This window comes from Pyricularia grisea (genome assembly GCF_004355905.1).
Source record: "Pyricularia grisea strain NI907 chromosome Unknown Pyricularia_grisea_NI907_Scaffold_7, whole genome shotgun sequence".
Lineage (NCBI taxonomy): Eukaryota > Fungi > Ascomycota > Sordariomycetes > Magnaporthales > Pyriculariaceae > Pyricularia > Pyricularia grisea.
In genome coordinates this window covers 256,155-282,900 of record NW_022156720.1, presented here as the reverse complement: position 1 = coordinate 282,900, position 26,746 = coordinate 256,155, and the positions used below count along the sequence as shown (strand labels likewise).

Here is a 26,746-nt window from a genome sequence, read left to right as displayed (position 1 = left end):
CAAGTGCCTGAAATCAATTGAAGGGGAGAGGGTGATCCTTGGTGATCCGCTTTAGCTGTCACGTCTTGGCGCCTTACGAGGCTGCTCAGGTCCACGAGCTGCCCGATTGGGTGATTTTACCGGCGTCTTTTGGTCGCGATATCGGCACTTTGGTCCACGCAATTGTGGGCATAAGCAATCACGCCTTTCTGGAGACCCGAGCGCGATAACGAAAGCTAAAGGTCATGATGATAGCAGAGGAGAACAAAATATTGTCTTGTTTATTGTCTTCACGACTCGCCCAAAACGGAGACCTATCTTGCTAAAAGCAGGATGGCTGCGCGTATGCGTTACATTGTCGCTTACTCTTGCAGATACAAGCCCAAGTTTTCTTCCATATTTGGGCGCCAAGCCGCTGTAGCCAACTCGATTGAGCTCGTCTCTGTGGCCTCGTCCTGTTTTTTTTTTTTGTTGCCTCAGCTCACTCGTTTGTCGTCACTCGATTCACACCAATCGCAGTATGGGCATGAAGCTTGGCGCTTTTGATATCTGATGCTTTGCTTTCTTTTTTTGGTTGAAAAACCCGGCCAAGGTTTTGAATCGGGCCTCTTTCCTCCGGCTTCAGCGGTTAGCGTTAATGTACCCCAAACCCCCTTTGCGGCAGCTTTTCACCGTCTTCACCTGCGAACTTGGGACCAAGGTGTAATCGAGACGAACATCAACTGGCTCTGTCAGCAACCCCATTGCATCTTTTTGGGTCTTGTGGTTATTTTGTTTTTTTTTTTCCTCTGTCCTTTTTCTCAACCCAACGCCGACATATTATGCCCACCTATGCCGGCTTCCGCCCGTATATTGAGTATCTAGAGTTGCAACAGCAGTCGTTAGCCACAACAGCAACCCCAAATACTTTTGTGTTCCAAAATACTTACACGTCCCAGTACGCATGATACCTCAGGTTATCGCAGTCATCCTTCACCTTTGCACATATATCTTTGACCTCGTCTATGGTCCAGCCTAGGTGCTCCATCAGCAGCTTCATGCACATGCCGTCCAGGTCAGATATGGACACCTCTCGAGCCCACCATCCAACGAGCCGCATCTGGCGATCCCTGGGCCATGGTGCATGCGGCCACCTCCTCTTCTTGACCGTCACGTCCACGAACCCTACCTGCCGCATGAGGTCGGCGAGCTTGGGCGTGACGTCGATCGGACGGCCTGCCCTCTCGGCCGCTTGGAGCATCAGCTGACACCAGTGGCTGATGACGGCGTCTTCGGGCAGGGTTCCGTCGTCACACTTGATGGGGAGGCAGCAGTCCTGTACCTCGAGGTATCCGCCGGATTCGAGGCCCCCGTAGGCCCGCTCAAAGATGTTTTGCCACGACTCGAAACTGCCGAGCATGTTGCGGATGAAGACGAGGTCGAACTTGTCGTCAAACAACCACTCGGATTCTATGTCATCAATGATAAAGCGACAGTTGGTTGGGACGCTGTTGGTTGTCAGCATACTGTGTGTGTGTGTGTGTGTGTGTGTGTGTTTCATGGATCGGCCATCCGGTTTACTTACAAGTGTGGTTGTATCGGACTGAGGTCCACGCCGACCACCTGACAACAGCAAAGGCACCGTCAGTAACCAACACCAACACATCTCAAGACTTGCATCACGATATCGGTAATGACAAATGAAGTCATTGGATTGCCTTACATGTGCTTCAGGATGCTCATCAGCTAAAGACATATCACTCGAGTTAGCATAGCCTCATTGGTCAACCCTCGCGATGCACAAAAGCGACCCTGTGCACCTTACCAAAGTCACACGCCCAGATACCGGTTCCTGTACCAACATCCAAGACATAACGGGCCCTTTCATTCTTGGGACACATGCACAAGCGATTGTCAAATGTGATGACAAACAGGTTGTGGGCGAGATCTAATCTTTCTTGTGATGCCTGTAACAACCGGACCATGCGTCAGAAACAGAGCTCTGGTGATAGGGGTAGGTAGCAGTTTTGACTGCTCCTGATCCCTGCTGTAAGTACCCACGCAGCAACCAGACAATGGTGCTCACCTCATCGTTGGGTTGCCAATAACCTACACACAACCCTTGGAGTCAGCCTTTTTCCCTTTCAGAAGATAACCTCGAAAGGACTACAAAGTCGGACGATGAGCGTCACGTGCTCGCCGTGCCAAACCATCACCAAGCACAGCGTAAGTAGCATCACATCGACCAAAACATGTCTCAAACAAAACGTGATGTGCAGAAAAGAAAAAAGAAGAAAAGAAAGAGGTGCTGAGAACGAATCACTTACTGCCTTCTTTTAAACTGTGGTACGTCCTTCCATTTTCGACTCTGTACTCCAAGACTGTATCTCTCAGCGTGCCACCGTATCGATCGGATCGCCTGTCCTGTTGGTGTGACGGAATTGCGTTAGGGGGTTTGGTGGTTAGCCAGGCGTTCCAGGTCACTCCAGTGAGCGAAAAGCACAAGAGGACAAGACCAAAGTTGAAACGCGACCCCCTGCAGGAACACAGCGGAAATGAAGTGATAATTAATCTGATGGCGCCGCCGCCCCCAATGCCCTTGGTTTTGTACTGTGATTGGGGAAAACAAAAAAAAAAAAAAAAAAAAAAAAAAAAAATGCTAGAGCTAATAAACAGCAAAAGTACCTTGACGCCACACTCAACATCCAATAGGATAGGGCGAAGACGCGGGTAAAAGACGGACGCTAAAGAATGAGACTGAAACAAGGACAAAAAATACAAAAAAAATAAAATAAAAGAGAAACTTACGATATCTCCGATGGCCGAGTCGTAGTCGTTGTATTCTCTCGGAGCCTGATCAGCGCTGAAATCAGTGCCTATCTCAGGGACCGCATTGACACCATGTGTTGGTGGCATTGCCAAACAAGAAAGCAAGAAGGAATGCAAATGAATGACAAAAAAGACACCCAAGGTGACCAATAGGAGCACAGAATATGCAAAAATGAGGAATGGAAAGGCTTAATGAAGGAGCTTCTCAATTCTCAAAAGAATGATTGTTTTGCTGGTCATACAATTGGGTTCATATCGACGCGGTCTTCATGGCTATCCATCTTCCCCGTCGTGAACCACGGACGGCGGGGTGGCAGAAAGCCGGATCTTTAAAGGATCTAGAAAAAAAAGAAGAAAAAAAAGAGAGAAAAAAAAAAAAAAAGACGTCGAAGAGACGGACCGTCTCTGGTGGGTTGAGGCGCCAACAAAAACCGACGCTAGAACTTTTCTAAACAAAACGTCGAATGCATCGACTTGCAGGATGTGTAGGGGAATGTCGCTAAGCGGTACGTGTATCTTGGAATACACGTTGATGCGGGACAGATAATTCCCCAGAACCAACAACGGTTGATGTGGTCGTACAAAACAAAATAACAAAAAAAAAATAAAAAAATACCGAAACCGAAACTGAGGTAGGCTAGTTGAATTAAAAAAAAAAAAAGCCGGCCGGGAGCCTAGAGACCCAGAGAGCCGGGCTTGCCGGAGCAAAATGTACTACGGTACGTACGGTTACAGTACTGCAGAAGGAGGGGGAAGATGAAAAGGAAAATGGGAGCAAAGAACGGTCTGGGTTCCGGGAATGTGGAACCCTACCCTGTGAGAACAGAAGAGACAGGGTGGACAACCCCTCGGCATTCTTTGTTTAACGGCCCAATGGTTCGCGGGTGGCATAAAAGCCCCACCCCACGTTGACAACACCGTTACGGTGCTAAGCAATTATAGGTAATCGATGGATGACTTTCCAGAAACCTTATCCATATTGTGGGGAAAAAGATTGGCTGGCCGTGGTAGAGGGGTACGGTACCGAGTGACCAGCTCCTACGATGCACTGTTAGATGTGATAATTTTCTTTAATAAATCAGGTACATGTGTTTGATATCATCTCCAAAAATTCGTTGCGAAGACCTGATACTAGAAAAAAACAAAATAAAAATAGACTACTGTGGCAAATCGTTATACGAACATGAGCAAGTGCCGTAGTCTGAAGTCTGACAGAATTTGTTCCCACCAAACGATAGAGGGGAAAAAAAGATGTCGCCTCTGCCTCTCCCCAAAAATTCACACACAGTATCTCGCCTATATGCAGCAAGCATGCACCAGAACAATTCAAGAAGCGGGGACCATACCAGATACCGACGAAACCGACAACACATACCAAGAATACAACATAATTCATACGGTATAATCAATCCACTTGACCCATTAGCAGTAGGTAGTAGTTTGACCCCTCCCTTGACATGCACCTTGTATTTTGGCCCCCAGAAAAATTAGCCCAAATCTGGTTCCGAGGGAATGGTAGGCAAGGGACGGCCATGCAGTTGTGACGATATGTCGTACGATGCATGCCCGTGTGCTGTATGTGACGAACCAAAAAAAGAAAGAAAAAAAAGGAGAGAAATAAAGAAAAGATCAAGAATGTTCCCCTGTCCAAAAAGCAAACGAAACCCGACCCGATGCTCTGGGTTTTTGCGGAGTATTCCGTCGTTGTGCGGCACAGCGTTTTGGCCGATGTACTATTTACCCGTCACAAGATACAGAATAGAAATAACAATAAAAATGAAGAGAAGAAACTGAAAACATCGAGACGAAGATTAATCATAAAGAAAAAGACCAGATATGTAGGAGCCGATTGCCGTTGCAATAGCAGCAGCGTATTCCAACTGAGAGACGAAGAACAGATGATTTTGAGCAAATAAAGAAACACCTAACAAACCCCCGCACCTAAACGGAACGCATGTCCAAAAGAGAAGAAAAAATCCATTGCTGCAGGCTTATCAAGATGCATAAAGCACTTTTGTTTGCTTCCCTTGCATCAGAGCGAATTGTATCGCAGCAGGGAGGCAAGGCGCAGCTGCCACGAAGTAATACCTACATGGATACACCAACCACGAAGCAGGCCCAGTCTGGGCGTTAAACGGATCCCTTGAGCCGCTAGGAATTTTACAGAATGGTATCCAATCCTTGCTCAATAAAAAAAACAACCCCCTTGGCTGCTGCACCCTGCAGTGCATGACGGTCTCCGGTTGTTAGCGACCCAATCTGGCGGTGCACACAACCCTTGCCAAAATGAAAAAACCGACCAAGGGCAAGGCGGCTAGCCCGCCCCAAACCAGACCGCCGGATTTCTGTCGTCGATTTGGAGACCAAGAAAAAAAAAAAAAAAAAAAAAAAAAAAAAAAAAAGTCGACATGCGTGGATCGAAGAATGAGGCGCTAAACCCATAATTGATGGTCATGATAAACGCGCCATCATCCAATACCTGCATGGCCAAATGAATATGCATGGTGTTTGACACAAATGATACTAAACCAATTAAGGCCATGAATAGCGACGGGATCAAAGAAGCTAAAATGCTGCTCTGGTAAAGGTTGGATGCTGACGCGGCGTACTTGGTAAAAAAAAGAACAACTATAAAAGTTAAATCGAGGTAATCGCAGCTCCCCCCCCCAATTGGCGCCAATTGGCAGTTGCCCGACAGCCCTTTGTGACTTTGTCTAGGCCACTGTTAGTTTATTTGTCAAGTAAACTCATGAGGATGATGGATTTATCCTCCCAATAGTCCCATGTCAGCGAGGATTCCGTACCTAAATTTGCTCAATATATGCCTAATTTTCTTTTCAATTTCTTCCACGATGAAATCACATCAGACAACGCCTGCCAAGTTTCTTCATTAACCAGCAGCTGGATTCTACCTATCCAGCCAAAGCATAGCCCTAACCCTGACTGCTCAGCAGCAACCAAACTCTAGTTAACCTTAATATCTAACTTGGGAGCTGAGACCGATCATGATTTCGATCCCAGTCATTGAGAACCCCTAGTCACCTTGGGAATCCGTAATACTAGAACTACTGTGCAGTCAAACAGTAAATACAATCTTCCACAACTAAAAACATATATAAATTGTACGCCTTCTATCCCATATAACAGTGAAAATATTTGCATCTAACTTATCATCTCGTTCCACAATTTTACACATTCCGGGGAAATTTCCATACATTGGAGTCTTCAAGGTCAGCAATTCCACAGCTACAATTATTTATTTTGGTTATGTAGCAACAACTAACTCTTGCACAATATAACAGTTTACGCAACATCCTCATTGAACAAGATGAAGCTCGCCAGGGTAAACATCTCCGCTCTAGCTTGCGCGTCTGGCGCTTGTGCTGGCTGTGTGACCGGTTGCCAACTTGATCTCGACAAAGCGTTAGGAGGCAAAGCCAAATCTGCCTACTGCTGATTGGTCAACCACCCGGGGGGACGGTTGTGTTATTACCGATTTCCCCAATTCGAGTTGTGGCTGCAGCATTGACCCTAAAAAACAGTGCTACTGGGTATTCGATATCGAAGATTGGAACCTGCAAAAGTTCACATAAGAAGAAGAAAAGCGATAAACGGGATATTGCTGGTGGATGGGTGGTTATTTATATCTAAATAGAAGTTAGACTGGCGGTACACAATCACTCAGCTGCCGCTTGGGTCTTTTATTTTGCACAAATACATACAAATGTGTGATATATGTTACTCAAGGTAGGCGAAGGTGATGCGTGGAGGTAAACTTCCGCATAGGTATTGTATGTATTATGTATGTATATATATAAACAAATAGGTACCTTAATAGCTGGGTACGTACGTGGGGCTTAAAAAAACATTGGCCAACAATTATTTATTGTCGACTACGGCAAACTTGCTCTCCTACGAGGTGCAAACTTATCCAAGAAATATAAAAAACAGGACGTACGAATAACGCCATAAAAGTCAGAAAAATTAACAAAATGCAAAAAGGAGAAAATAACGGACAAGCCGGAATGCCCTCACCAGGGATCGAACCTAGGACCTCATCATAGGTTGTAATGCACTGCTAATAAGTGGATTACTAGTGATGCGCTCTACCACTGAGCCATAAGGGCGAACGTGACGATTGAATCGCACATTGTTGGCGGCTCTCCTCGTTCTGCCCGCTATGGATCAAAATCATCCACTCGTAGCAGTTGCGCATGTTTCGCCTCACCTACCTACCATACCTAGATAACTAGGTATCTAGGTTCAAGGTAGTTGATTTGAAAACATGAGAATCTTGCCTGGTTGCTATTAATGTCCACAACCCGTCCAACTACCCAGACTTGTCCCGAGGATAGGCCGAAAAGGCAGGAAAAGTGGCGAGTAACTATCCTCAGTAATATCATATGTTTAGAAAAGTCAAGTCATTCCATTAACCAACGGTAGCAAGTCTGTTGGGATGACGGTATTTGTCGCCAGCCAGGCAATGCACGCATCAAGAGAAAAAAGAAGAATAGAAAGTAATCGAATCGAAATTGAAGCATAAGGGGAATAAGGCGAAAAGTCAAAATAAACTTTGTTAAATAGCAATACGCAGCAGGAAAAGATTAGAAAAATGCTGCCCCGGTAAAACGCCTCGCCAATGCAATGTTTGAGATGAAGAGAAAAAAAGAACACTCCATGCCACCAAACTCCCGATATTTAAAGACCGAGACGAGCAAATAGTCCAACAGCTTTACGCCGTGACAGTCTCGGGTGCACCTGCACCAAGTCCCTCGTAAGCCCTGTCCACGGTCCGCCCACCCATGCCAGGGACTGACCGCAGCTGGGCCAAGCTGCTAATCTGCGGCGCGTCGCTATCGCCATCAACGGCAAGCAGCGCCAGGTTCTCAACCAAATCGCGCGCCTTCTTGGCTCCGAACCCCGTCAGGCTCATGATTAGCTCCGTGTTGCGCGAGTTGACAATGTCGAGGAGCTGCTTCTTGCGAGGCGTCATAAGCTCCTGCGGGTATTCGCCATCCGATGCTACCGCCCTCCGGGTCTGCTTCTTCTTGCGTGGTGCGCGCGCAGTCTTTTCCTCTGCAAGGCTATCGCCGTCGTCGTCCACATCACCATCCGTACCGTGAAAGTCACTATCCGTGCTTGCCTCGCGGGCGGGTTTTACGCGCGCCGGCTGGGGCTTTTCTTCATCATCAACAATGCCGAGGATGACCTTTTGCTTTTGAATCTTGCGGAGCAGTTTGGCCTGGCCCGGAAAGAAGCGTAGAGCCTCCTCGTACGCGCGGAGGGCACCCTCTTCATCGCCTTGTTCTTTGCATTGCCGGGCTTGCAGGATGAGTCGAAGACCCTGGGAAGGCCCATCGTCTTCGCGGTTGCTGTCGGCAATTTTCCTCTCCAGCTCGTCGAGCCGTTTCTGAACGGCCTCACTGATCTCCTTGGGAGGTTCGGCAGGTGCAGCTTGCGTTTCGGCAGCCGCACGAGCGGCCAGCACCTCGGCGACCTTGCGCTCAACCATAGCCTCGATCTGCTCAGCAGTCATGGAAGGAAAGGATGGCACTGCCGAGGGGGCAAGCAGCTGCCTTGGGATGGTTTGTGAAGGGCGGATCAGTTTTGAGGGGCGTGGGATGCTGAGGTTTGACTCAGTCGTTTCGGGCTTGCGTTTCGTGGGGCTGACCGGCGCTGCTTTCGCCCGCGGCATCGACATGTTGGCTGTGGTAGGCTTGTTGGCCAGAGCGAGTGCAGCAGGCTTGGGTGGCTTTGCCGGCGCGGGACTTTTGTAGACACTGAACAGTTTCGTAGGCTTCTCCTTCTCTGGCTTGTCAGCAGCAGATGTGGAGCCGGGTTTGGAGATGGCGGCAGTATTGTGAGCGTTGGCAAGGGGTCGTAGCGGCTGCCTGCCTAAGGCTGGGCCGCCAGAGTTGGTGCGAGGGAATTGCTTATACACAACCTCGTTCTCGATCTCACGAACCTCGATGCGTTTCGCACGCGAGCTCACGTTCAAACTGCTGAGAGTATCGAGGTGGTACGCACGCATGGGTGAGAGGTTGAGGATCATGATGGTGATGCCATTGTTCTGTCCCAATGACAAAATCCTTGTCATCTTTGATTCTCGGTACGGGATGCGCTTCTCGCCGCGAGATATGGCGTCGACACACTGCGAAAGAACAAACAGGCTTTTGTTGATTGCCGCAGATTCGACCAGACGCTCCTTGCCATTGTCTGTGCGGCGGTTATCTTCGGATCCGGCAAGGTCTATGGCAGAGGCTGTGCTTTCCTTGACCATGTCCCCAGTAGTTTGAGTAACCTTGACGCGAAGAATAGCATGACTGCGACTGCTGTGGGCGTTGAGCTTGGTAGCTGCCGTGACACGATTGTTGTTTGCCTCGATGTAGAGATTCTCAAAGTCTTTGAGGTCTACGCATTGCCTTTCGGACAAGCCAACGACATAGGTCTTGTTGTTGGCCTCACGCAGAGGTAGGCCTGACGGGGTTCGCTTCTCTGGGGGCTCGAGCAAGTCAAAGACCTTGTCGTTGTAGATTTCGTAGTATGACAGGGCAACGTCAACGATCGTTTCGCCGTCCGAGTCTTTCATGATCTTTTTACCGCGACGGAAAACGGCAGACAAAAGACGGGGAATCACTCCGCGTTCTGCCAGTCTAAGGCCACCGCGCATCGTGTGCGTCTTGCCGGTACCGGTGACGCCATAAGCGAAAATCGTGACGTCGAGACCTTGGAAGAGGGATTTGACGTGAGGAGCAACTGGGAACAAGCAAGTCTAGTGTCAATAATACGGCATTTTATAGGTGATGCGCCTCGTCCCAAAAGAACCAACCCACCTTCGGATGTAAACAAAGTCTCCTGTGAAGTCGACAGGTCGTAGACGCTGTTGAAGGTGAAAGAAAACTCTTCAGATGGATTCTTCGGGCTCGGGATCTTGACGACATTTGGCTGTTTCCCTTCTTGGCCGTGAGGACGAACAATAATATCCTTTTCGAGTTCCTTCTCGAGGAGAGGTCTTATCCTGGCGACGACGCGAACCGACATTGCAACTGAAGATTGCCAACTAAGGAACCATAGAAGCTAAATGGGACGAACGAACAGAAAAAGGCAAAGAAAAAGAACGATCCAAGGAAAGAAGCCAACGCGTGCGCTCAGGTCTCTATTATGATGGCCTGTCGCCAATGTCAGAAGGAAGTTAGTTGTTCAACGGGAAGGAAATGTCGTTGGTCAGAGCTTCAATAGTGGCGTGGCACATCTACTGAGATTAAAGCCAATTGGAAATTCGGTTCGTTCGGTTCAATTGGTTGGTAGGTTCACCTTGCCAACCGGGAACGTTGCTAGCGGCAACCTGGTTCGTTTTGTGATCTGTGCAAATCCACTGAGAATTGATGTCTGACAATGCAATTGGTTGGGTCACGTGAGGATCCAATGCGGTAACCATTCATGCGGTTCATTGATTGCCGGCTGGTGACGGCATTGGGCCTGACCTAGCAATGCAATTGATTTTTGCACCTGCGAGTTCGACCTTGGTCTCGTCCGTGGTCGCAACGCAGCGCCACATCACACATCAGTCATGCATGGTCAGTCGGCCATGATACGGTCAACACCGGCATTAAGGCCCAGGTTACGGCCTCGATTCCTCTGTCGGCAATGCCGTGCGATCCAGATCTCGGCTGCGCCCTCTACCATCACTCCCAAACATAGCAGGGATTTACTGGGAGCTCCCGGCCAGGCCCATACAAGGAGAGATACTGCGGGTACGGCAGTCCTAGCTTTAGTAGAGCCTCATTGAACATCAGATAAATCTGCAATACTGACAGTCTTGTTGCCTATATTTCAGACGCCAGCTTCGAAGTACTCGGATCGCCATACTCGCTCCTCTCCGTCAGCCTTTCGCCTTCCCAAAAGCTCTACACAAGAAGAGGTACCTTAGTCTCGGTTGCCGGCAAAGTTGAAAATGTGAGAACGATCATAGTCACCAGACAGATGGGCATTGCTCATGTTTCAAGCCACTTGCTGACATTGTTGTCACCTCTGCCAGGCCCAATCAACGCTATCCCTCCTCTCGCCCCTCCGCCGCGCCCTCCTGGGCGTTCCGTTCCTCTATCAGCGCATAACCTCCACAACCCCGATAACCGCACTGATCGGCACCGCCTCCCCGAATACCACCTTCTCGATCCTTCACCTGGATGGCACGACCGACTGGATGGTGACCCAGCGTAACGCGCTCCTAGCATGGACCGGCCACACCCTCGTACCTTCTCCCCGCGTCCAACGCGGGCTGTCGCTTGCGCACTGGGGAAGCACACACCTTACAGGTAGGGGATTGGCTGCGCTCTCCAGTCCCGGCCAGGTATACCAGGTGACGCTGGCCGAGGGCGAGGAGATAGTACTGCATCCAAGCCACGTCACAGCCTACTCGATCGACAAGAACCCCCCGCTGCCGTTCCGATTGCGCAGCGCCAGTCCATTGAGGGTGCAGATCCCCGCCCTCCCGGCCTCGATGACCAACTTCATGACCACCTTAGTACCAACTCGACTATCCAACTTTATGACCGCGATGCGTGACACGGATTTGTACAAGACGATCGCCCGCGCTCTATTCGGCCTTCGGACAGCAACGAGGAGATCCATCAGGGGCGACCGGCTTTTCCTGCAGTTCCGCGGCCCTGCAACGATTCTGATGTCGAGTAGGGGTGTGCGCGTGACCGAAGTGCTGACCAACGACGACGTCAACGAGATTGCTGATAGCGAGGCTGGCGTGGCCGCGCGCGCGGTCGAGCTCGCCACTAAGCCCGAGCCCAATGTGGAAGCACCCGAAGTCACACGTGGCAAGATTACTGGCATCCATGTTGCGAGCGTCGGTAAGGATGGAAAGGTCAAGTTTGAGGACGCGAAGGGTCTGAACGATTTTGTTGGTTAAGGATTAGACTAGGCCTTTCAGCTCAGCCAGAGAGTCCTTCCTTGTGTAATATTGACAACCGTTCCATATGTACTAATATCTGATGAAAGGCCAAGGAATAAATTGCCTCGGGTTTGCAAGAAGCCTGCGATTTGTTTATAGATTTTCTACCTATGATCATTTGTGACTCTTACTCGGCTATATGATTGTATTGTTGATATATACATACTTTTGAGGTTTGCTGGGCGTTGGAACAAAATATATGATTGAGTTTACAGGACATGGTTGGACATGCAAAAACCTTTAGGTATAAATACTTTTCGGCATTATTGCTGACGAGAGCGTATGCTAGGATATCCAACAGAGCAGTACATTCAATCGACCCATCGAGATAGTTTCAAGCACAATTCAATCTTACACAACCACTCGACCACCAGCGCGACCACCTCTCACTTGACCAGTACCTTGACCCATTCAGCCCCGGCAGGAGGAAAAGGAACAAAGTAATCCGCCCCGACCGCCACCGCCTCCTCGGTCGTCTCAAACAGCTCCATGCTCAAGCGACGAACCACAACAGCCAACCCGATAAACAACTCTGCCCTCGCCAGGTTCATGCCCAGACACATGCGGGGCCCGCGGCTAAAGGCGACGAGATACTTCCTCAACGCCTTTCCGTCGCCACCCAGCCACCGCTCCGGCCGGAACTCGAGCGCGTCCTCGCCCCACACGGTCCGGTCCTGATGCGTGAGGTACATGCTGGTGCTAAAGTACGTGCCGGGAGGCAGCTGCACCGCGGTGGTCTCTCCCTTGGGGTTCAGACGACCGCCGACGTGCAGCGTCACGGGGCTGCGCGGCGATGTGCGCACCGACCGGCCCGTCACCGGGTACGACAGCCGCAGGGCCTCGTCCAGCACGGCCCCGAGGTAGGGGAGGGCTTCGAGGGTCGACAGCGGCGGGGTCTGCTGGTCGGAGGAAGAGTCGGGCCAGACAGAGTCGAGCTCGGCGGTCAGGCGTTGGTGAATGGATGGGTCGTTGAGGATCCAGAAGACGGCCTTGGAGAGTACGTTTGATGTTGTTTCGACGCCGGCGCCGACGATGGAGACCCCTGTTTTGTCGTGGAGTTTTGTTAGTCACCGGGAAGTACTTTTGGGAGGTTGGAGGGGCTTGTGGTCATAAATGGAAAAGCTTTACCCTCGTGTCTCAACCGCTCGACCGTCTTTTCCTCTGGAGGCAGGTTTGCGTCGAAAAGCTCCTTGAAGATGGTCTTGTGCGCTACTTCTTTGTACGCCTGGTTGTCCCCCGACTTGATGGCTTCAATCTGGTTGTTCACTTGCTGCAAGCAGTCAAGTGTATCTTGTCAGAAGGAGTGTCCACATCCGAAACGAGCAACCGGTTTTGTGGTGTCTTATCTACAGAGGAGCAAGACCGAAAAGAGATACATGTGGAGAAGATAGATTCTCACGTCTATAAACACGTTGAATGTACCCAGACTCGGGTTCAACGCGCCAGCAACCCGTCGCGGTAGACATTCGAGAAAGCTCAACATCCACGGGAACTGGCCCATGACATGACAAGACCTGACGAGCGACTTGACAGAGCTGGTCAGGTCGGCGTCGAAAGTCGGGTGCTCGAGGTAGTCGAAGGAGCGGGCAAAGGCATAGTACGTGACGATGTCAAAGGTCATGGACGCGAAGCACTTGTTGAGAAGGGCCGGGGCGACGCCGCCGCCGTAGTCGGCCTGCAGTCGATCGCAGAGCCGGTGGGCCTTGTCGGCGACGTAGCGCTCGACGCCGGCGATCTTTTGCTTGGAGAAGAAGGGCGCCAGCGCCGACCTGCGCAGGCGGTGGTGGTGGTGTTCGATGGTGCTGAAGCCCGAGTGCTCGTCGCCGAAGCGCCGCTTCCACTCCTTCTTCTTGTCGTATTGCGCTCCTGGCCCGCCGGCAAGGATGGCGTCTACGCAGTCTGGGTCTGAGATGTGCACTTCTGACGGTCCAATGCGGACGATGGGGCCTTGTCGAAGGGTGACGACGTTAGCATCTTTTTTTTCGGCTTGTGTGAAGACAGGATGTCAACTCACCGTATTTCTCATGCCACTCTTGGATCTTGAAGACAAATTGCCCGCCACGATACACTTCGTGATAAGTCTCGACCCAGCCCGTGGCCGCCGCAAGCTTGCTTCCAGGGAATCCGGCAAGAGGGCTGAAGTAGAGCCGGTACACGCAAAGCCCTATGAGCCAAGCCACATATACACCAAGGCCGCCTTTTATCAAGGTCGCGAGCTCGAGATGTAAGATGCCTTCATGGCGAGATGAGGGACCCAAAAGGTTCTCCAGGATAGAGTGTTTGCTCATTTTGCAGTTTCGAGATTTGAAGGAATGGCAAATACTTTTTTAACTTGACAAAATCGCACATCCCGCTTTGGGGAAGGTATCAAGAACGCCTCCATTAAATAAGAAAAGCAGTCGAGAGTTTCTCATGCTCCACCAAGGATTACTTGCGTCGTGTAGGTACGTTGTGAGTGTGGCAGCTGTTATCGTTTGTTTCGATTCGGAGATGCATTCTCTTTTTTGGCAACCTGATGTCCGCCAATTAGAGTTGAGTATAGGGTTGCAAATTGCTGCGTTATGTGCAACCCGAGGCTTATGCCACCGCTGATCCGTACCCTATTTGGGCAGGACGGGCATTGATGGGCGTCAACTTTGGGTGCCGAGATGCAGAGAAGATGCTGACGTCTTACGAAAGAGAATGAGGGGAACAACTAGCGAATATATGCTCGACATGGGGAGCCGAGAAGACAAGCAATCTCATTGTTGCACCATTGGTAGGTATGTAGATAAACAGTTGGCTGTATGCTATCAATGCAGATGTGATAAGCTAGCCATATAATATCAACATTCCATGTGGGCGCACCGTAAGCATTAGGCCCATACTCTTGGGGGAACCCACCGCCTTTATTGCTTTATCTCCTGCTTGTGAAAGACCCCAGGCACCTCTGGCATCCAACCATCCCGCTGCGAACAGAAAAACTCCCCCTTTGGAGGCACCTTGTCGCGGTCCTGGTCGTCAAAGGTGCCCCAGGCGACATAGCGAAACTTCTCCGCCGCTGCCTCTCCGTACTCGCAGAGGTATGCGCCGCAGTCGCCACAAAACTCCCGAATCACGCCGTTGCTGTCCTGTTTGTGCTGTTTTGGTTTGCCTTGGGTGTAGGTGAAGCCTTGAAGTGGGACCTGGTGAATGTTTGCGTGTTGGTTGTTTTGTTTAGGTAATGTCAGCAATTTAGATTTTTTTCTTGTCTTGTTTTCTTGATTACTAGTGATCATTCCACAGAGCAAGCCACACTCACCTTGGTCGTCACGCCGTTCTCCGTCCCGAAGGCCCGCTTGCAGCTAGTGCAGTGGCACAGTGATGTTCTTGCATCCTCTGCCGAGTCGAGCTCGACGCGGTACGCTACTTGTCCACAGACACAGTGGCCGCGAAGAGTTACTGTCATGGTCGTGGAGCGGTTGATGGTGAGAGGGATATGAAGTTTTGATGATCCTTGGGATGGCTATTTGCTCAATAGTTTGTCGTGATGAATATCTCGTTAAATTATTTCCAAGCTAGTTTCGGGTTTCAGGTTTCAGGCAATCTTTTTGACTTGAAAAAAAAAATCTCCAGACTTATTTGCACATCTTGAGCTAGAAACAACCCGAGGCTAATGGAGAAAAAGTCGGTTTGCCCTGTCTACTTGCCGATTTATTTGGCCGGGGGTGCGCCGTCAAATTGTGGCAGGGCTTGACGCCGCGGGGAAAGTGGACTATGTTGGATGTCGTCACAATTACGTTTGGGACCTTATTTTGACTCTGGTACGTGACAGGTGGGCACTTGGGAGTGATCTATACTGAGGAGGTAGGTCATCAATCTCAGGGTCTAGTTGATATGAATCCATAGGTATGTACCTAGATACCTTATGTTTACGAAAAAAAAGTCCAAGTGAGCTAGCCTCTGTCCTTCCTCGTCGACAAGTTGCTCTATTTTGAACAAAAACATAAAGTTTCATCTGAATCACACTAGCGTATCTTAGGTCCTTAGGTTGTTGAGCAAGGTGAGGCGCAGTCACCGTTTCGAGGCAACAATGTGTAACTGTTGTGGCAAGCATAGTGGGAAAGGTACGGAAGCTCCGTGTGGAGTCTTGGCGAATTTGCATCCAATCATGTAAATACCTTGTCTCCTACCTACCTACCTACCTAGGTAGGTGAGTTATCCCAAGTTATATGCAGTGGCAAAGTATAACAACGAGAGATGCTGCGTTGATCAGGGGTTCATCCGCCGCAGCCAAGCAAAACTTGATCTAACTTGTTAGAAGGCGCCAGTAACCCAGAGACATACATACATGATCCAAGAATAGACCTGGGAATAATAAACACCAAGCCTTTGTAAGTTGTTGATGGAGTCACGTGAGGTCGACTCCTAGAGACAAAATACAAACTCTGATATTTGGCCGACGTCGTGCCATGACGCTAACTGTGGCTCGATCAACCAATCATTAGAGTGATAGTTACTGATCGGGTACTTTTGTGCATCTTCCGGTTTGACATCCGCAGCCAAGCTAACTCTACTAGCTCCTAGACATACATTCTGTGGCGCGTTTTCCCACTCAACCCCACGGTGATGGCTAAGGCGCTTTCCCATACCCGTTGGTACCGTAGATTCTAGTGTCGATCTTTTACCACAAACGGCAACGGTCGTTCAAGTTCTACACCGACGACGGATACCAGTGCTAAAAAGTACCCAGCCAGGAGGTTGTTTCTTGGAAATGCAAACGAGAAGTTTGAAAAAAAAAACAGACATTCCTCCTCTCAGACTAGCTCAGAACGTTGGATAGGTAGTCTTCTTTGACATTTCATCCTCCTCGGGTGATGAACCCTCCTAACCTTCTTCCCTAATTTCCGCAGATTGCGCCGTTAGCGTAGCCCCAAGGCCTTGTTGACTCTGAGATCTTTGGCTTGAGACACCTTATGTAGAAGATCTGCAAGCCAAAAGTCTGAATGCTGCACTCAGCCACGGGGTGGTTTGTAGAAGCGATCGACAGTCTGGTGTATGGGGTAGTCCAATAGCCTGGGGTGACTTGGCCTATTTTCCAACAGAAGCATCTCAACTCCTGAGTCAGATTTAGCCATGCAGATGGTAGTGCAGGTTCGTCACAAACAACGATTCCCGCAAAAAAAGAAGAAGTGTTTAACAGTATAGCCTGACAGACAGAGCTAGCGGTGCTCGTCACGCGTGTTTGAAGGGATCTGCAAAACGCTCCCTAGTAGTTCGGCATTTTCCGTATTTCAGCCGTGCCCATCACAACAATGCACGAAAAACAACCCCTGCAGATGGAACCTACGTTTAGAAGCCAGGGCTAGGTGCTGTAGCTTGTCACAAGTTCTCTGCTTGGAACGTTAAACTTGAAGATATAAACACGACCCCCAAGCCTCAACAGAAAGTATCGGCCTCATCAAGCCCTCCTCACCAGCACAGGGTATGGCCAATTCTCAATAACAACAACAGCAAAAAACAACTACTGCTCGCAGCATCGGCATAATGGACAACTCCACTGCAGCACACGCAGCTCCTCCGGCGGCAGCCCCACCGGCGCCGGCCTTCAACTCGGAGCCGGTCGCCCTCTTTTGGGTCGCCTGGGGAGGATTTTGGACGGTGATGGTACTTTGCGGCATGATATTCTTGTTCAAGAACCGCCGTATGCCGTTCCTCAAGATTCGCGGTTTGGGCTTGTCGTTTGGCGCCGTCATCCTGCTCCACCTGTACTGGCTCTCCTGCCAGATCGGCCTCTCCATCGGCGCTTACGTTCCAGACAACATCGAGTTTTGGATCATGGGTCTCTACCTGCCGTTTGGGATCGCCCTCTTCCACGCGTCAAACAGCCGCTTCCTTCATGTCGCCGACGCACAAAAGAGGTACGCCGAAAAGGCAACCGCCTACTCCGGACCCAAGAAGCATAGGTGTGGCTGCAAGGACAAGACTTTGATGGGGAGGTTTCGGAAGCTGGATTACTCCACCAGAATCGTTGCTATTGTGTGCGTAGGGATGCTCCTACAGGTGCGTACTCACATCCAGATGGCGTGATTGGAGGGACGAGGGAAAGTCCTGACTCGTGAGTTTTGAGGATCAAGACTGACATGAGACTATTCAGCTTATCTTGACTGTCACCATGTTTCTGGTCTCCCGCAAATACCACCCTTGGTTTGGTATTCCGGGTACCGAGGTCACAGGTACCCCTATGCAGCAGTCAATGGAGAGGGGCAGGGGTTGGGAGTGGTGGCCGTCCATCTTTTGGCAGTTCTTCTGGGCTTGGATGGTTGCCCCTGTTATTCTTTGGAAGTCTCGCGAGATCAAGGACACTCAGGGATGGCGCCTACAGACGCTTGCCTGCTGTATTGCTAGGTATGTGACCAGACATATTGTCCAGTTTTCCCCGCAATTGCACCATTTACTGACCAGATTAGCCTGCCCGCTACTCCCATGTGGTTGGTTGCAGTGTACGTTCCAGCAATGGCGCCAGTGAACAGATATTTTATTCCTCCTCAATGGTGAGCCACAAATCACAACTGTCCATAAAAAAAACATAACCCAAACAAAGAGTAGCCAAGCTTACAACCACTCCTTCCTAGGATCTGCCTGTCCATCAACTTCATCGAAATCTTCACAATCTTCATCCCTTGCTGGCAAGTGGTCATGCACAAGACCCTGCGCAAGGAAACGCTTGAATCCATAGCCAACTGGGAGGCCAAAAGACGCGAGAACCCAGAGCGTAGGACCTCGTTTGTCACCGACTCTACAAAGATCGGCTCTGCGACGGGCGCGAGCTGGAAGTTCCTGTCCGATGTCGAAAAGGCGACTGGACAATCCGAGAGCGTCTTCACCATGGGGGCGCTCGACTACGTGCTCGAAAAGAATCCAGAGCCGCTCCGCAAGTTCTCAGCCCTGCGAGACTTTTCTGGAGAGAACATTGGGTTCTTGTCCGCCGTCGCGGATTGGAAGTCGGCCGAGGGCAACCGGCTGAGGTCTTCGGGGATGGGAAAGGCAGGGACCTCGGGAACATCGGAAAAAGAAGACGTCGAGGATGAGAGCGAGCCCGAGATCAACCGCAAACGTTTCAACCAAGCGCTACACATTTATGCAGAGTTCATCAGCCCGCGCCACGCAGAGTTCCAGGTCAACATTGCGTCGCACGACCTCCGTCGACTCGAGGACATTTTCGAGGACGCGGCGCGGATCCTGTACGGCGACGGACATCATCTTGAAAACCCAGCTGTTCCCTTTGAGACGTCCGACTGGGTCGAAAATGGAAGTTCGAGTTCATCCACCGCGGCCGGGTCCTCGGATGGGCTTTCTTCCACAGAAACGGAAGATCGCGGCCGTGCGCAGTACTTTGGGGAAATCCCACAAGAGTTCTCGATGAGCGTGTACGACGCGGCCGAGAACAGCATCAAGTACCTGGTCCTGACTAACACGTGGCCCAAGTTTGTCAAGGAGGGGAGGGCCTCAATCTCGGAGCATTCCATAGATTCGGCCGATACTGATGATTCTCGGTCGCCGCTGGCGAGGATATCGGTGTACCTGAGGAACATGAAGTACTAAATCGAGAGAGTGACTATATAGAGGTCATTCAGTAGCAATATAGTAATAGTAATATCCCATTTGTGTAAAAAGCAGATCCTGATACGCACGTCTTCCCTCAATAAGTTCTGTGAGCACATATGGAGATCCTCTGTCAAGTATCAGCCTGCCGGATTCGAAATTTTATTGTTTGCAGGCAACGATAATCGACCTTCCTCGTGTTTGTCCAGCAATTCAAGCAACCCGACCACTCCTAAACGTTGATTGGTCAACCCCTTCGGAGTAGAGTCCGAGGCGTCCAGGGTACATGCTTTTCGGGCTTGCACTCGGCCCTACTGACAACCAACGCCTTTTTTTTCCTCCGAAAAAGCAATAGCACCGTCGCCTCGGAGTTCCCCATTCAAGATGGCCCACATTTCTACGTTTACAGTAGATCTTTTCTTCCGAGGACCCCTGCCAAGCGGGAACGCCTCCGGGTAGATGAGAGAATGAAGTGTCTATGTGATCAGGTGGAGGCCAAGAGACTAAGCATGAGGGAGCGGGCTCGTAATGATTCCTAGCTTACTATGCTAGCCTTCCCGCTGTAACTCAACGTTATACGACTTCGTGGCGGACTTTGTCCTCACGCGTGTGACTCCATGTGAAGACGCTTTAGGAATAAATGGGATTGCCACAGACTTGAAGAAATTTGGTATTGTATCATATCTTTGTACTTGATGAGGGTTGATTTGATGAATTCCAAACAAAGCCCGGCCTTTGAGACTGTCAACTCGCAGGATCTACCCGGATCACCCAGAAAAAGCAAATGAGCACCATTCGGAGAGTTTACACAGTCAAAGTCCGACCTGGAACCTTTTTGAGTTCATTGTATACTATGTCGTTTCTAGCTTGACAATATAAAGAAAAAAAAAGCGGGGTTGCCGACGGACGTGATGGTCAATGTCACTGTCACTCAGAAAAAGCCAGGCTGTTCGCCCAACCAGAGGAGGTTTTGGTGTAGTGTTACTGGCGGCTCCTCTTGATGAGTAGCATATGGTACAGAGCTCTCACACTCACTCGGCGACAATATTAAAGTAACTTACTTTGCTTCCTCATTTCTTCTTCACAGGGACATGCACATCAAATCCGATATATCCCAGGAGTAAATGTAAGATGTGGTTATTTTACCAATACGAATAACTACTACCGGTAGAAAACCATCGAATACGCAGTCACCCCATAACCACCGGACGCAGAGATCTTACGCCATTTGAATTTGCGCGAGAGTTATACGGTTCACCAACACCCGCTCCAACAGCAACATTTGCGATTCTTTTTGCTTGGAGACTTTTAAGGTGATGTGAAACTTGTATACCGGGATAAGTATCATATTTAAAAGAGATACTTGAGTACTTAAGATGTGTTCTTTCCAGCAATACTCTTAATGCTGCTACAAATACATTAGTTGAAAAGTATCAATCTCGGACTTTTGTATGTGAGCTTTTGACTTCTTGCCTTTATTTTTCATGACCCACTGTACTCCCTACCCCGACGTCCTTTCGCGTGGTTTTGCGTAGATTTGGGCGGTTTGGCTTGGCGTCATGTACCGACACTTATTTGTACTGTAATGAAATCTACTTCTTGATAGCATGGCGATTTGTATTGGGAGAATGAACACACCCGAGGATTCATGATCACTGCTAGCCAATGAACTCAACACGCGAGGCCGCAACTGTTGCAAATTTCCACCGAGGGATCACAAGGAAAAGAGCCAAGACACTAAAAAGGCATGACAAGAAGTGCTTCCTGGAATGCTAGAATGATCATATCAAGTCACCGGAGCCACCTCAAGGTAACCACTACTTACTGGATCCTACAAAAATGGCCCCTCTTGAAAAGCAGCTAGCTTTCGAAGAAAAAGAAGACCAATTCAACAACTATTATTGGCCGAATTTGGCCATGACGGCCGATGGCGTGTTGCCACGGGACCCCAATGAAGCCCTGCCGGTTTCAGCCACTTTCTCCAAATGCTTATACGATATAAACTTGATTCTTGTCTATACGCTTATACGATGTCAATCCGGATCGTGAAGAAGTCCGTATAGTCGGCCATCGCAAGCACAAGGATTCGGATTCGCGGAGTCAAGTTCAGGTCGATTCGATATAAGTTGGCAGAGGTGCCCATGGTAAGATCAACCTCGTCAATATTATCACAAGCCAGGACCAGAAGTAGAACTGTCACAGATTTTCTCACGTCGTCATCCAAAATGATACTCAACGTCTTCATTCTGGCCCTGCTGGCACAATGTGATCTCGCCAGCGCATTCTCCCTGCCCCCGTTCCTGGAGAAGCTCTTCAGCCGGGATCACGACACAGGGCCGATCGTTAGTCGCCGCTTCAGCGAGTATCAGCTACCCGTGGCGGCCGAGACGCACGAATTCGCGCGCGTGCCCGATACCGACTTCCTCGTCCTCTCGCAAATGTCAAACAGCCGACTGGTTAAGATCCAGCTGGATTCCGTTACCGAGGAGCCCATAGGCCACCACTCGTTCCCCATGGGCTCCAACGACAGGGCTGGGCTCCACGGTATTTGGCCTTCAGATGAGGAGCCAGGGATGATCTGGATTTCGCTGCAGTCGGAGAACAGACTGCAGCTCATCGACCCTGGACGTGGAAGCCTTGACGAGGCGCCAACCGTCATCAGGACCATTGACGTGCCGGAGCCTGGCAACGGCCCGCACTCCATCTTCGAGATTAATGGGCGTGTCTGGGCCGGACTCAAGGTCGCCTCCGAGCAGACGGGTGAATACTTTGTCTTCTCGGTCAACGTCGACGGTACCGACCCCATCCTGTACCCATGCCTCAACAGCCCTGTCTTCATCAAAGAAGACCCGTCCACTGGCCTCATCTACGTCACCCAGGATGCTGAATCTTCCATCATGCGCCTCAACATCACGAGTGGCGAGACGGAGCAGCTGCCAATCCCTACCAGCGTCGGCAACACCCCGGTCGGCATGACCACCATCACATCCGGCCCGCTGAGCGGCGTCTGGTTCAGTCTGGCTGGCAACTCCACCGGCGGCACGGGGACCTTTGGCCGTGTCGTCCCCTCGACGGGAGAGCTGGAGTTCTTCCAGCTCACCAGGCCAGCCGCGCTTGGCTTCAACGCGGGACTGTTGCACATTGCCGACGCCACGACCGAGGCCGCGGGCCCGGGGCTGTGGCTGCTGTCGACCACGCTCTTGAGCAGCAGCTCCGGAGACGCATTGATCCGCGTGGGGCTCAACGACGCCGTCACGGCCATCACCGGCGAGGAGTACATCGCTCTACCCACGCAGGACGCGTGGGCACACCGCGTCGTCGTCCTCAACTCGACCGTCATGGTCTCGGAGCTCCGCACCTACACGCTCGCCCAGCTCGTGTACGAGAATGAGGCTCCAGGAATGTGGGCACCTACTGCAGCCCGTTAGGACTAGCAATATCTCCGACCTCAAAGGTGGGCGCCCTGCTTTCGTGCGGAGGGTGGACCAACAAGGCACGTGCCGGATCCCCGGAAGGTTGAACATAAATATCGAGGCTGCCGAATTTCTACCTCCAAATGGTAAATACTATTTGAGCTTTTTGTATAATTGTCGAGCCCGACTTTTGCATACAGTCCTTTATAAAATGCTGTTTAATATTGTTTTTAACGGGTTTGACCGATGAAATTTTGCCGGCAGTATAATGAACTTGACTAAAATACCGGCTATTTAAAAATCTCTATATAAACGAGTGTAAAGCACATGCGCATACCGACAAAACCCAATTTACCCACGGATTAGCACAGTTATCCAGGCACACAAAGATGTAACTGCAAACGGAAATTGTCAAAATACTTCGCATATACACGGTTCTTATATTGGGACAATGGAAGTTGAGTCCGGATCTGGATTATTTGTAGAGCGGCAGACATAGAGCTTTAAATTATGGAACCTTGCGTATTTGAACGATCATGTGATATAGAAATGGTGAATTCGACAGTTATAGTAGTGGTGGTGGTAATAGCCATGATTGAAAAGGTGCGAACCCGAAATCGTTTTCCATCCTTGCGCTTATAGCAACGTAAACTTTCCTCGTTTATATTTTTATACCAGTTATTACTCGCATTGTCGGCTATCTTTCCCATGGTTGTTTAGTTCAATGTTCCGGGTTTATAAATGGTCCCTTTCCATAAAGACCATTTATTCGACGAAGCCTCTCACTCTTGTGGCCTTTGAGAGTATAAGCGCGGGGCTGCTTATTGCCCTTCGTTTTTACTTCACAATTTTTGTTGACGACAAAAGTAAACTCTCCGTCTTCGAAAGTGTGCACGAGCTCACTCGGCGGTCTTGTATAATAAGAGCCGTGATTGCCGTTAATAAAGTTTAATACTTTAATTTCGCAATCCCATGGCATTTCCCCTGGGCGGAGCTTTGGCGGAATATATGGTCCCTCTTTAAAAAGATCATTTATTGGACGCTTTTCAGTTTGGCGACCTGTAATAGTATAGGAATAGGGCCGCATATTACCCTTCCTTTCCACTTTGCAATTTTTGTCAACGATAAATATAAAATCTCCGTCCTCGAAATTGAACGTAACCTCTTTCGGCGGTCTTATATAATAAAAATCATAATTGCCGGTAATGTCGTTTAATATTGTAATTTCGCAATCCCATGGCATTTCCTCTGGGAGGGGCTTTGGCGGAATAAATGGTCCTTTGCCAATAAGAACTTTTATTGGACGTTTTGCACTTTGGCTGCCTGTAACAGTATAAGAGCGGGGCTGCCTATTACCCTTCGTTTTTACTTCACAATCTTTGTTGACGACAAAAGTAAAATCTCCGTCTTCGAAAGTGTGCTCGACCTCACTCGGCGGTCTTGTATAATAAATGAGGTAATTGCCGTCGACAAAGTTTTCTACTGTGATTTCGCAATCCCATGGCATTTCCTCTGTTGCCAGCACATATACAGGCAGAAGGCCCAAAGTTGCAAATCCAAAAAGGCTCAGACGCATATTTAAAACTGGTTTGTGGATTTTGGGTGTATTTGAAGACTTTTGCAAAGAAATATTGCAAAATGTGATAGTAAATAATATAAAGGTGATAGATGTGAAATAGTTGTATAAATAGCTAGTGTCTGTGTAAATGGAGTGATTGATTGTTGAAAGACTTCTTTTTGCAGCGAGGCGGTACAAAGATCGTCTTTATTAAAAGGCGTTTATCCCCTTCGTGCTCTGTTGATTCGGGCCCCGGGAACGCCGTCCCTTGTACATAAAGTCAAATTATCAGTATCTATGCCTTGACTCGAGCCCAAGTTTGCTTTGTAAATTTTGCAAGCATATTCTGCTTAGTGTGGCTATTTGTAATATCCCAGCATTGAAATAAAGAGAAAGGCGGAACCAGGGTTGATGAATGGACTTTAAATTATTAGTTCCAATTATAGCTTTGCTCAAAAAAGCTACAAAACATCGGAAAGATTTCAATTCGCTCGAAACGACTATTATCAGCTTGCACGTTTTTTTTTCTGCTTTAAATGTCATGAAAGTATCCGGCTAGGTACATATTAGAGAACTTAAATATATTAGGCACTGTGCAAAGTATCCTAAACTGGATGTCACAAGTAAGTATGCTCTGGATAGATGCGTCTAATCCTTGCACAAGGAAAATTCCCATGACGCCGCATAAGTACTATTTTCAGTGTAATGAATAGAGGCCACATAAGAGGGACCGTGGAACCGAAAGCGTCGTTGCATGCGGGGTTAAAGTGGCGCAGCAGGATTACGATTGAATGGCCATTTATAATAATATACTTTACGTTCACGTGGAGAGAGATAAGTTTGTTGCTCATCTGGTGAATAAGTACGTGATTCTAAAGGCCTTCTGGTTGGTAATAAACGGCAATTGTACTCGATACTGCCGTGAGAGATCTTTTGCTGTTGCTGACATGTAGGAACGATATATTCGGCTTGGGGTATGCTAAAAACGATATGTGCCTGGGTATACTTCTGTGGCCTTTAGGTACGTCACGGACAATGGTTGCGCGAAGCATTGAGTGACGCCTTATGATGGCTGGCCGAGCTTTTTCAATCTTTTTGCAGTCAACCGTACTGTGATCTCATCTAGTACTGACTTGAAAATGTAGACTTATCCGATATATCTGGCCGTTGTTGGCTTACGCAAGCAGCCTTCCTGAACAGCCTTGCATAAAACACGGTCTCGAAATTGCTTGGCCGCCGATTTGGTCGACAGCTGCGTTAAGTAAAATAGGCCAATTTAATATCAACTTAACATTTACCCCTGTCAAGATGTTGGCATTGAAAGAATTTAATCGAAAAACTTATTTACACCATATATGTAGACACTTATAATAGAGTAACAATAAAGTAATTTCCCCCTCGTTTCCTTGTTGGTATTTATTTCCAGCAGAGATATAGAAGGGTATTTTTTTTCTTTCAGGAAAGAAACCAAAGACACCAAAAAGAAACGACAGGCTTGAAAATTTCTTTTCAAGACCCAGTGTGTAGCATGCGGGCCACGGCAGGTTGAGGTTGTAATTGAAAAATCAATGCCGCAAAAAAGTGATTGAGCCGCAACATCGAGGCGCACAGGTTTTTACCATACGCCTGAACGCGCCATAGCATAGAGGGGGCCACGGGAATAAGCCATCACATGCTTATTCCAGGATGTGCCAGGGTCATTAGGAGGTATAAGAAGAGAAGGAGGTGCCTTCGGGTTCATTCCTAACACCCATCTGGCAATGTTGTTAATACCACGGCCAGTAGCGTGGACAATTTCGGGTCCCGGGAGCGGGTTGTAAGGAACAAAAAAGATGTTCCAGTTAACCATATGAGTTTTGAACCGAATGTACAGGAAGAGATATCCGTCAACCTTTTTCCAGGGGGTATCAAGGACGCGATCTTGATCATTCTGATTGGCAATGGCCTGGGGTCCGAGTAATTGCGATGCTTTTTCTATTGCCTCTTTCATCTGGGGCTTCAGGTCAAATAAGTACGTAGTGTATTCTGACCATTCAGGCGGGCCCTTAGGATACTTTTCCCTATACCCTGGGACTTTTGGGTCTCGCAAATAATCTAATGCTTTTTTTTCCGATGCGCTCATATGAGGTTGGTATCTTGGGCTGTCGGTATCAAGCAGTTCGATAATGTAGACGGGAATCTCTTTGTAAGGGAAAAACTTGTCGAGAAATCGATTAACAGCCCTCCGGCTGGTTAACGTTATTCCCCAATGGCTCTCAGGATTCTCTTTGAGATATCCGTAGCATATGAAGTTATCACAATAACGTTTGATAAGTGCGGGTTCGCGCAAATCAACTCGATATAATGTTTTCACAGGAGTTGGCTCCGATTCTAAGGTAGCCATGGCGCCCCCCGATAAGAGCGCCACGGTAAAAATAAATGAAAGTAGACGCATTATATCTTGCAAAGACGATGTTAGATAAA

The 26,746-nt window shown here is 49.1% G+C and overlaps 9 protein-coding genes across 9 annotated transcripts; 3 read left to right on the top strand and 6 right to left on the bottom strand.

Moving 5' to 3' along the window:
- Positions 1-235: 235 nt before the first annotated feature.
- On the bottom strand, positions 236-3,042 carry PgNI_09124 (uncharacterized protein). The gene is made up of 8 exons (XM_031129113.1): positions 2,767-3,042; positions 2,286-2,382; positions 2,045-2,067; positions 1,784-1,925; positions 1,682-1,704; positions 1,544-1,581; positions 909-1,466; positions 236-839 (listed from the first exon to the last, which is right to left on the bottom strand). Exons 1-8 carry the CDS (start codon positions 2,872-2,874, stop codon positions 809-811), a joined length of 1,020 nt encoding a protein of 339 aa, XP_030978343.1. The 5' UTR covers positions 2,875-3,042; the 3' UTR covers positions 236-808.
- Positions 3,043-6,949: 3,907 nt separating this feature from the next.
- Positions 6,950-10,090, bottom strand: PgNI_09123 (uncharacterized protein). The gene is made up of 2 exons (XM_031129112.1): positions 9,621-10,090; positions 6,950-9,543 (listed from the first exon to the last, which is right to left on the bottom strand). The coding sequence occupies exons 1-2, from the start codon at positions 9,826-9,828 to the stop codon at positions 7,520-7,522; spliced, it is 2,232 nt and encodes a 743-aa protein (XP_030978338.1). The 5' UTR covers positions 9,829-10,090; the 3' UTR covers positions 6,950-7,519.
- Positions 10,091-10,276: 186 nt separating this feature from the next.
- PgNI_09121 (uncharacterized protein) lies at positions 10,277-11,965 on the top strand (the record flags this gene model as incomplete). The annotated part of the gene is made up of 3 exons (XM_031129110.1): positions 10,277-10,541; positions 10,625-10,743; positions 10,826-11,965. Coding segments are annotated over 3 exons (1,266 nt in total), but the record flags the coding sequence as incomplete, so codon positions are not given.
- Positions 11,200-11,635, bottom strand: PgNI_09122 (uncharacterized protein; the record flags this gene model as incomplete). The annotated part of the gene is made up of 2 exons (XM_031129111.1): positions 11,200-11,453; positions 11,506-11,635. 2 exons carry the CDS (start codon positions 11,633-11,635, stop codon positions 11,200-11,202), a joined length of 384 nt encoding a protein of 127 aa, XP_030978339.1.
- A 23-nt stretch (positions 11,966-11,988) lies between the features above and the next one.
- On the bottom strand, positions 11,989-14,262 carry PgNI_09120 (uncharacterized protein). The gene is made up of 4 exons (XM_031129109.1): positions 13,764-14,262; positions 13,149-13,696; positions 12,878-13,019; positions 11,989-12,791 (listed from the first exon to the last, which is right to left on the bottom strand). The coding sequence occupies exons 1-4, from the start codon at positions 14,035-14,037 to the stop codon at positions 12,136-12,138; spliced, it is 1,620 nt and encodes a 539-aa protein (XP_030978341.1). The 5' UTR covers positions 14,038-14,262; the 3' UTR covers positions 11,989-12,135.
- A 274-nt stretch (positions 14,263-14,536) lies between these two features.
- On the bottom strand, positions 14,537-15,472 carry PgNI_09119 (uncharacterized protein). Its single transcript, XM_031129108.1, has 2 exons — positions 15,030-15,472; positions 14,537-14,913 (listed from the first exon to the last, which is right to left on the bottom strand). Exons 1-2 carry the CDS (start codon positions 15,174-15,176, stop codon positions 14,638-14,640), a joined length of 423 nt encoding a protein of 140 aa, XP_030977866.1. The 5' UTR covers positions 15,177-15,472; the 3' UTR covers positions 14,537-14,637.
- Positions 15,473-17,254: 1,782 nt separating this feature from the next.
- PgNI_09118 (uncharacterized protein) lies at positions 17,255-19,312 on the top strand (the record flags this gene model as incomplete). The annotated part of the gene is made up of 4 exons (XM_031129107.1): positions 17,255-17,770; positions 17,865-18,115; positions 18,178-18,261; positions 18,343-19,312. 4 exons carry the CDS (start codon positions 17,255-17,257, stop codon positions 19,310-19,312), a joined length of 1,821 nt encoding a protein of 606 aa, XP_030978058.1.
- Positions 19,313-21,537: 2,225 nt separating this feature from the next.
- Positions 21,538-22,740, top strand: PgNI_09117 (uncharacterized protein; the record flags this gene model as incomplete). Its single annotated transcript, XM_031129106.1, has 1 exon — positions 21,538-22,740. One exon carries the CDS (start codon positions 21,538-21,540, stop codon positions 22,738-22,740), a length of 1,203 nt encoding a protein of 400 aa, XP_030977502.1.
- Positions 22,741-25,898: 3,158 nt separating this feature from the next.
- PgNI_09116 (uncharacterized protein) lies at positions 25,899-26,273 on the bottom strand (the record flags this gene model as incomplete). Its single annotated transcript, XM_031129105.1, has 1 exon — positions 25,899-26,273. The coding sequence occupies one exon, from the start codon at positions 26,271-26,273 to the stop codon at positions 25,899-25,901; it is 375 nt and encodes a 124-aa protein (XP_030977501.1).
- Between the last annotated feature and the right edge of the window lie 473 nt (positions 26,274-26,746).

What these genes read in the sequence shown, in the direction of transcription:
- PgNI_09124 (XM_031129113.1), bottom strand. Translation starts at nt 2,874, where the DNA reads ATGCCACCAACACATGGTGTCAATGCGGTCCCTGAGATAGGCACTGAT. An exon ending in ATTGGCAACCCAACGATGAG is followed by an intron (nt 1,926 to 2,044) that starts GTGAGCACCATT and finishes CGGTTGTTACAG; the next exon opens with GCATCACAAGAAAGATTAGA. An exon ending in AGTCCGATACAACCACACTT is followed by an intron (nt 1,467 to 1,543) that starts GTAAGTAAACCG and finishes GACAACCAACAG; the next exon opens with CGTCCCAACCAACTGTCGCT.
- PgNI_09123 (XM_031129112.1), bottom strand. Translation starts at nt 9,828, where the DNA reads ATGTCGGTTCGCGTCGTCGCCAGGATAAGACCTCTCCTCGAGAAGGAA. An exon ending in GACTTTGTTTACATCCGAAG is followed by an intron (nt 9,544 to 9,620) that starts GTGGGTTGGTTC and finishes GCTTGTTCCCAG; the next exon opens with TTGCTCCTCACGTCAAATCC.
- PgNI_09120 (XM_031129109.1), bottom strand. Translation starts at nt 14,037, where the DNA reads ATGAGCAAACACTCTATCCTGGAGAACCTTTTGGGTCCCTCATCTCGC. An exon ending in AGAGTGGCATGAGAAATACG is followed by an intron (nt 13,697 to 13,763) that starts GTGAGTTGACAT and finishes CCCTTCGACAAG; the next exon opens with GCCCCATCGTCCGCATTGGA. An exon ending in CATTCAACGTGTTTATAGAC is followed by an intron (nt 13,020 to 13,148) that starts GTGAGAATCTAT and finishes GACTGCTTGCAG; the next exon opens with CAAGTGAACAACCAGATTGA.
- PgNI_09119 (XM_031129108.1), bottom strand. Translation starts at nt 15,176, where the DNA reads ATGACAGTAACTCTTCGCGGCCACTGTGTCTGTGGACAAGTAGCGTAC. An exon ending in AGAACGGCGTGACGACCAAG is followed by an intron (nt 14,914 to 15,029) that starts GTGAGTGTGGCT and finishes AACATTCACCAG; the next exon opens with GTCCCACTTCAAGGCTTCAC.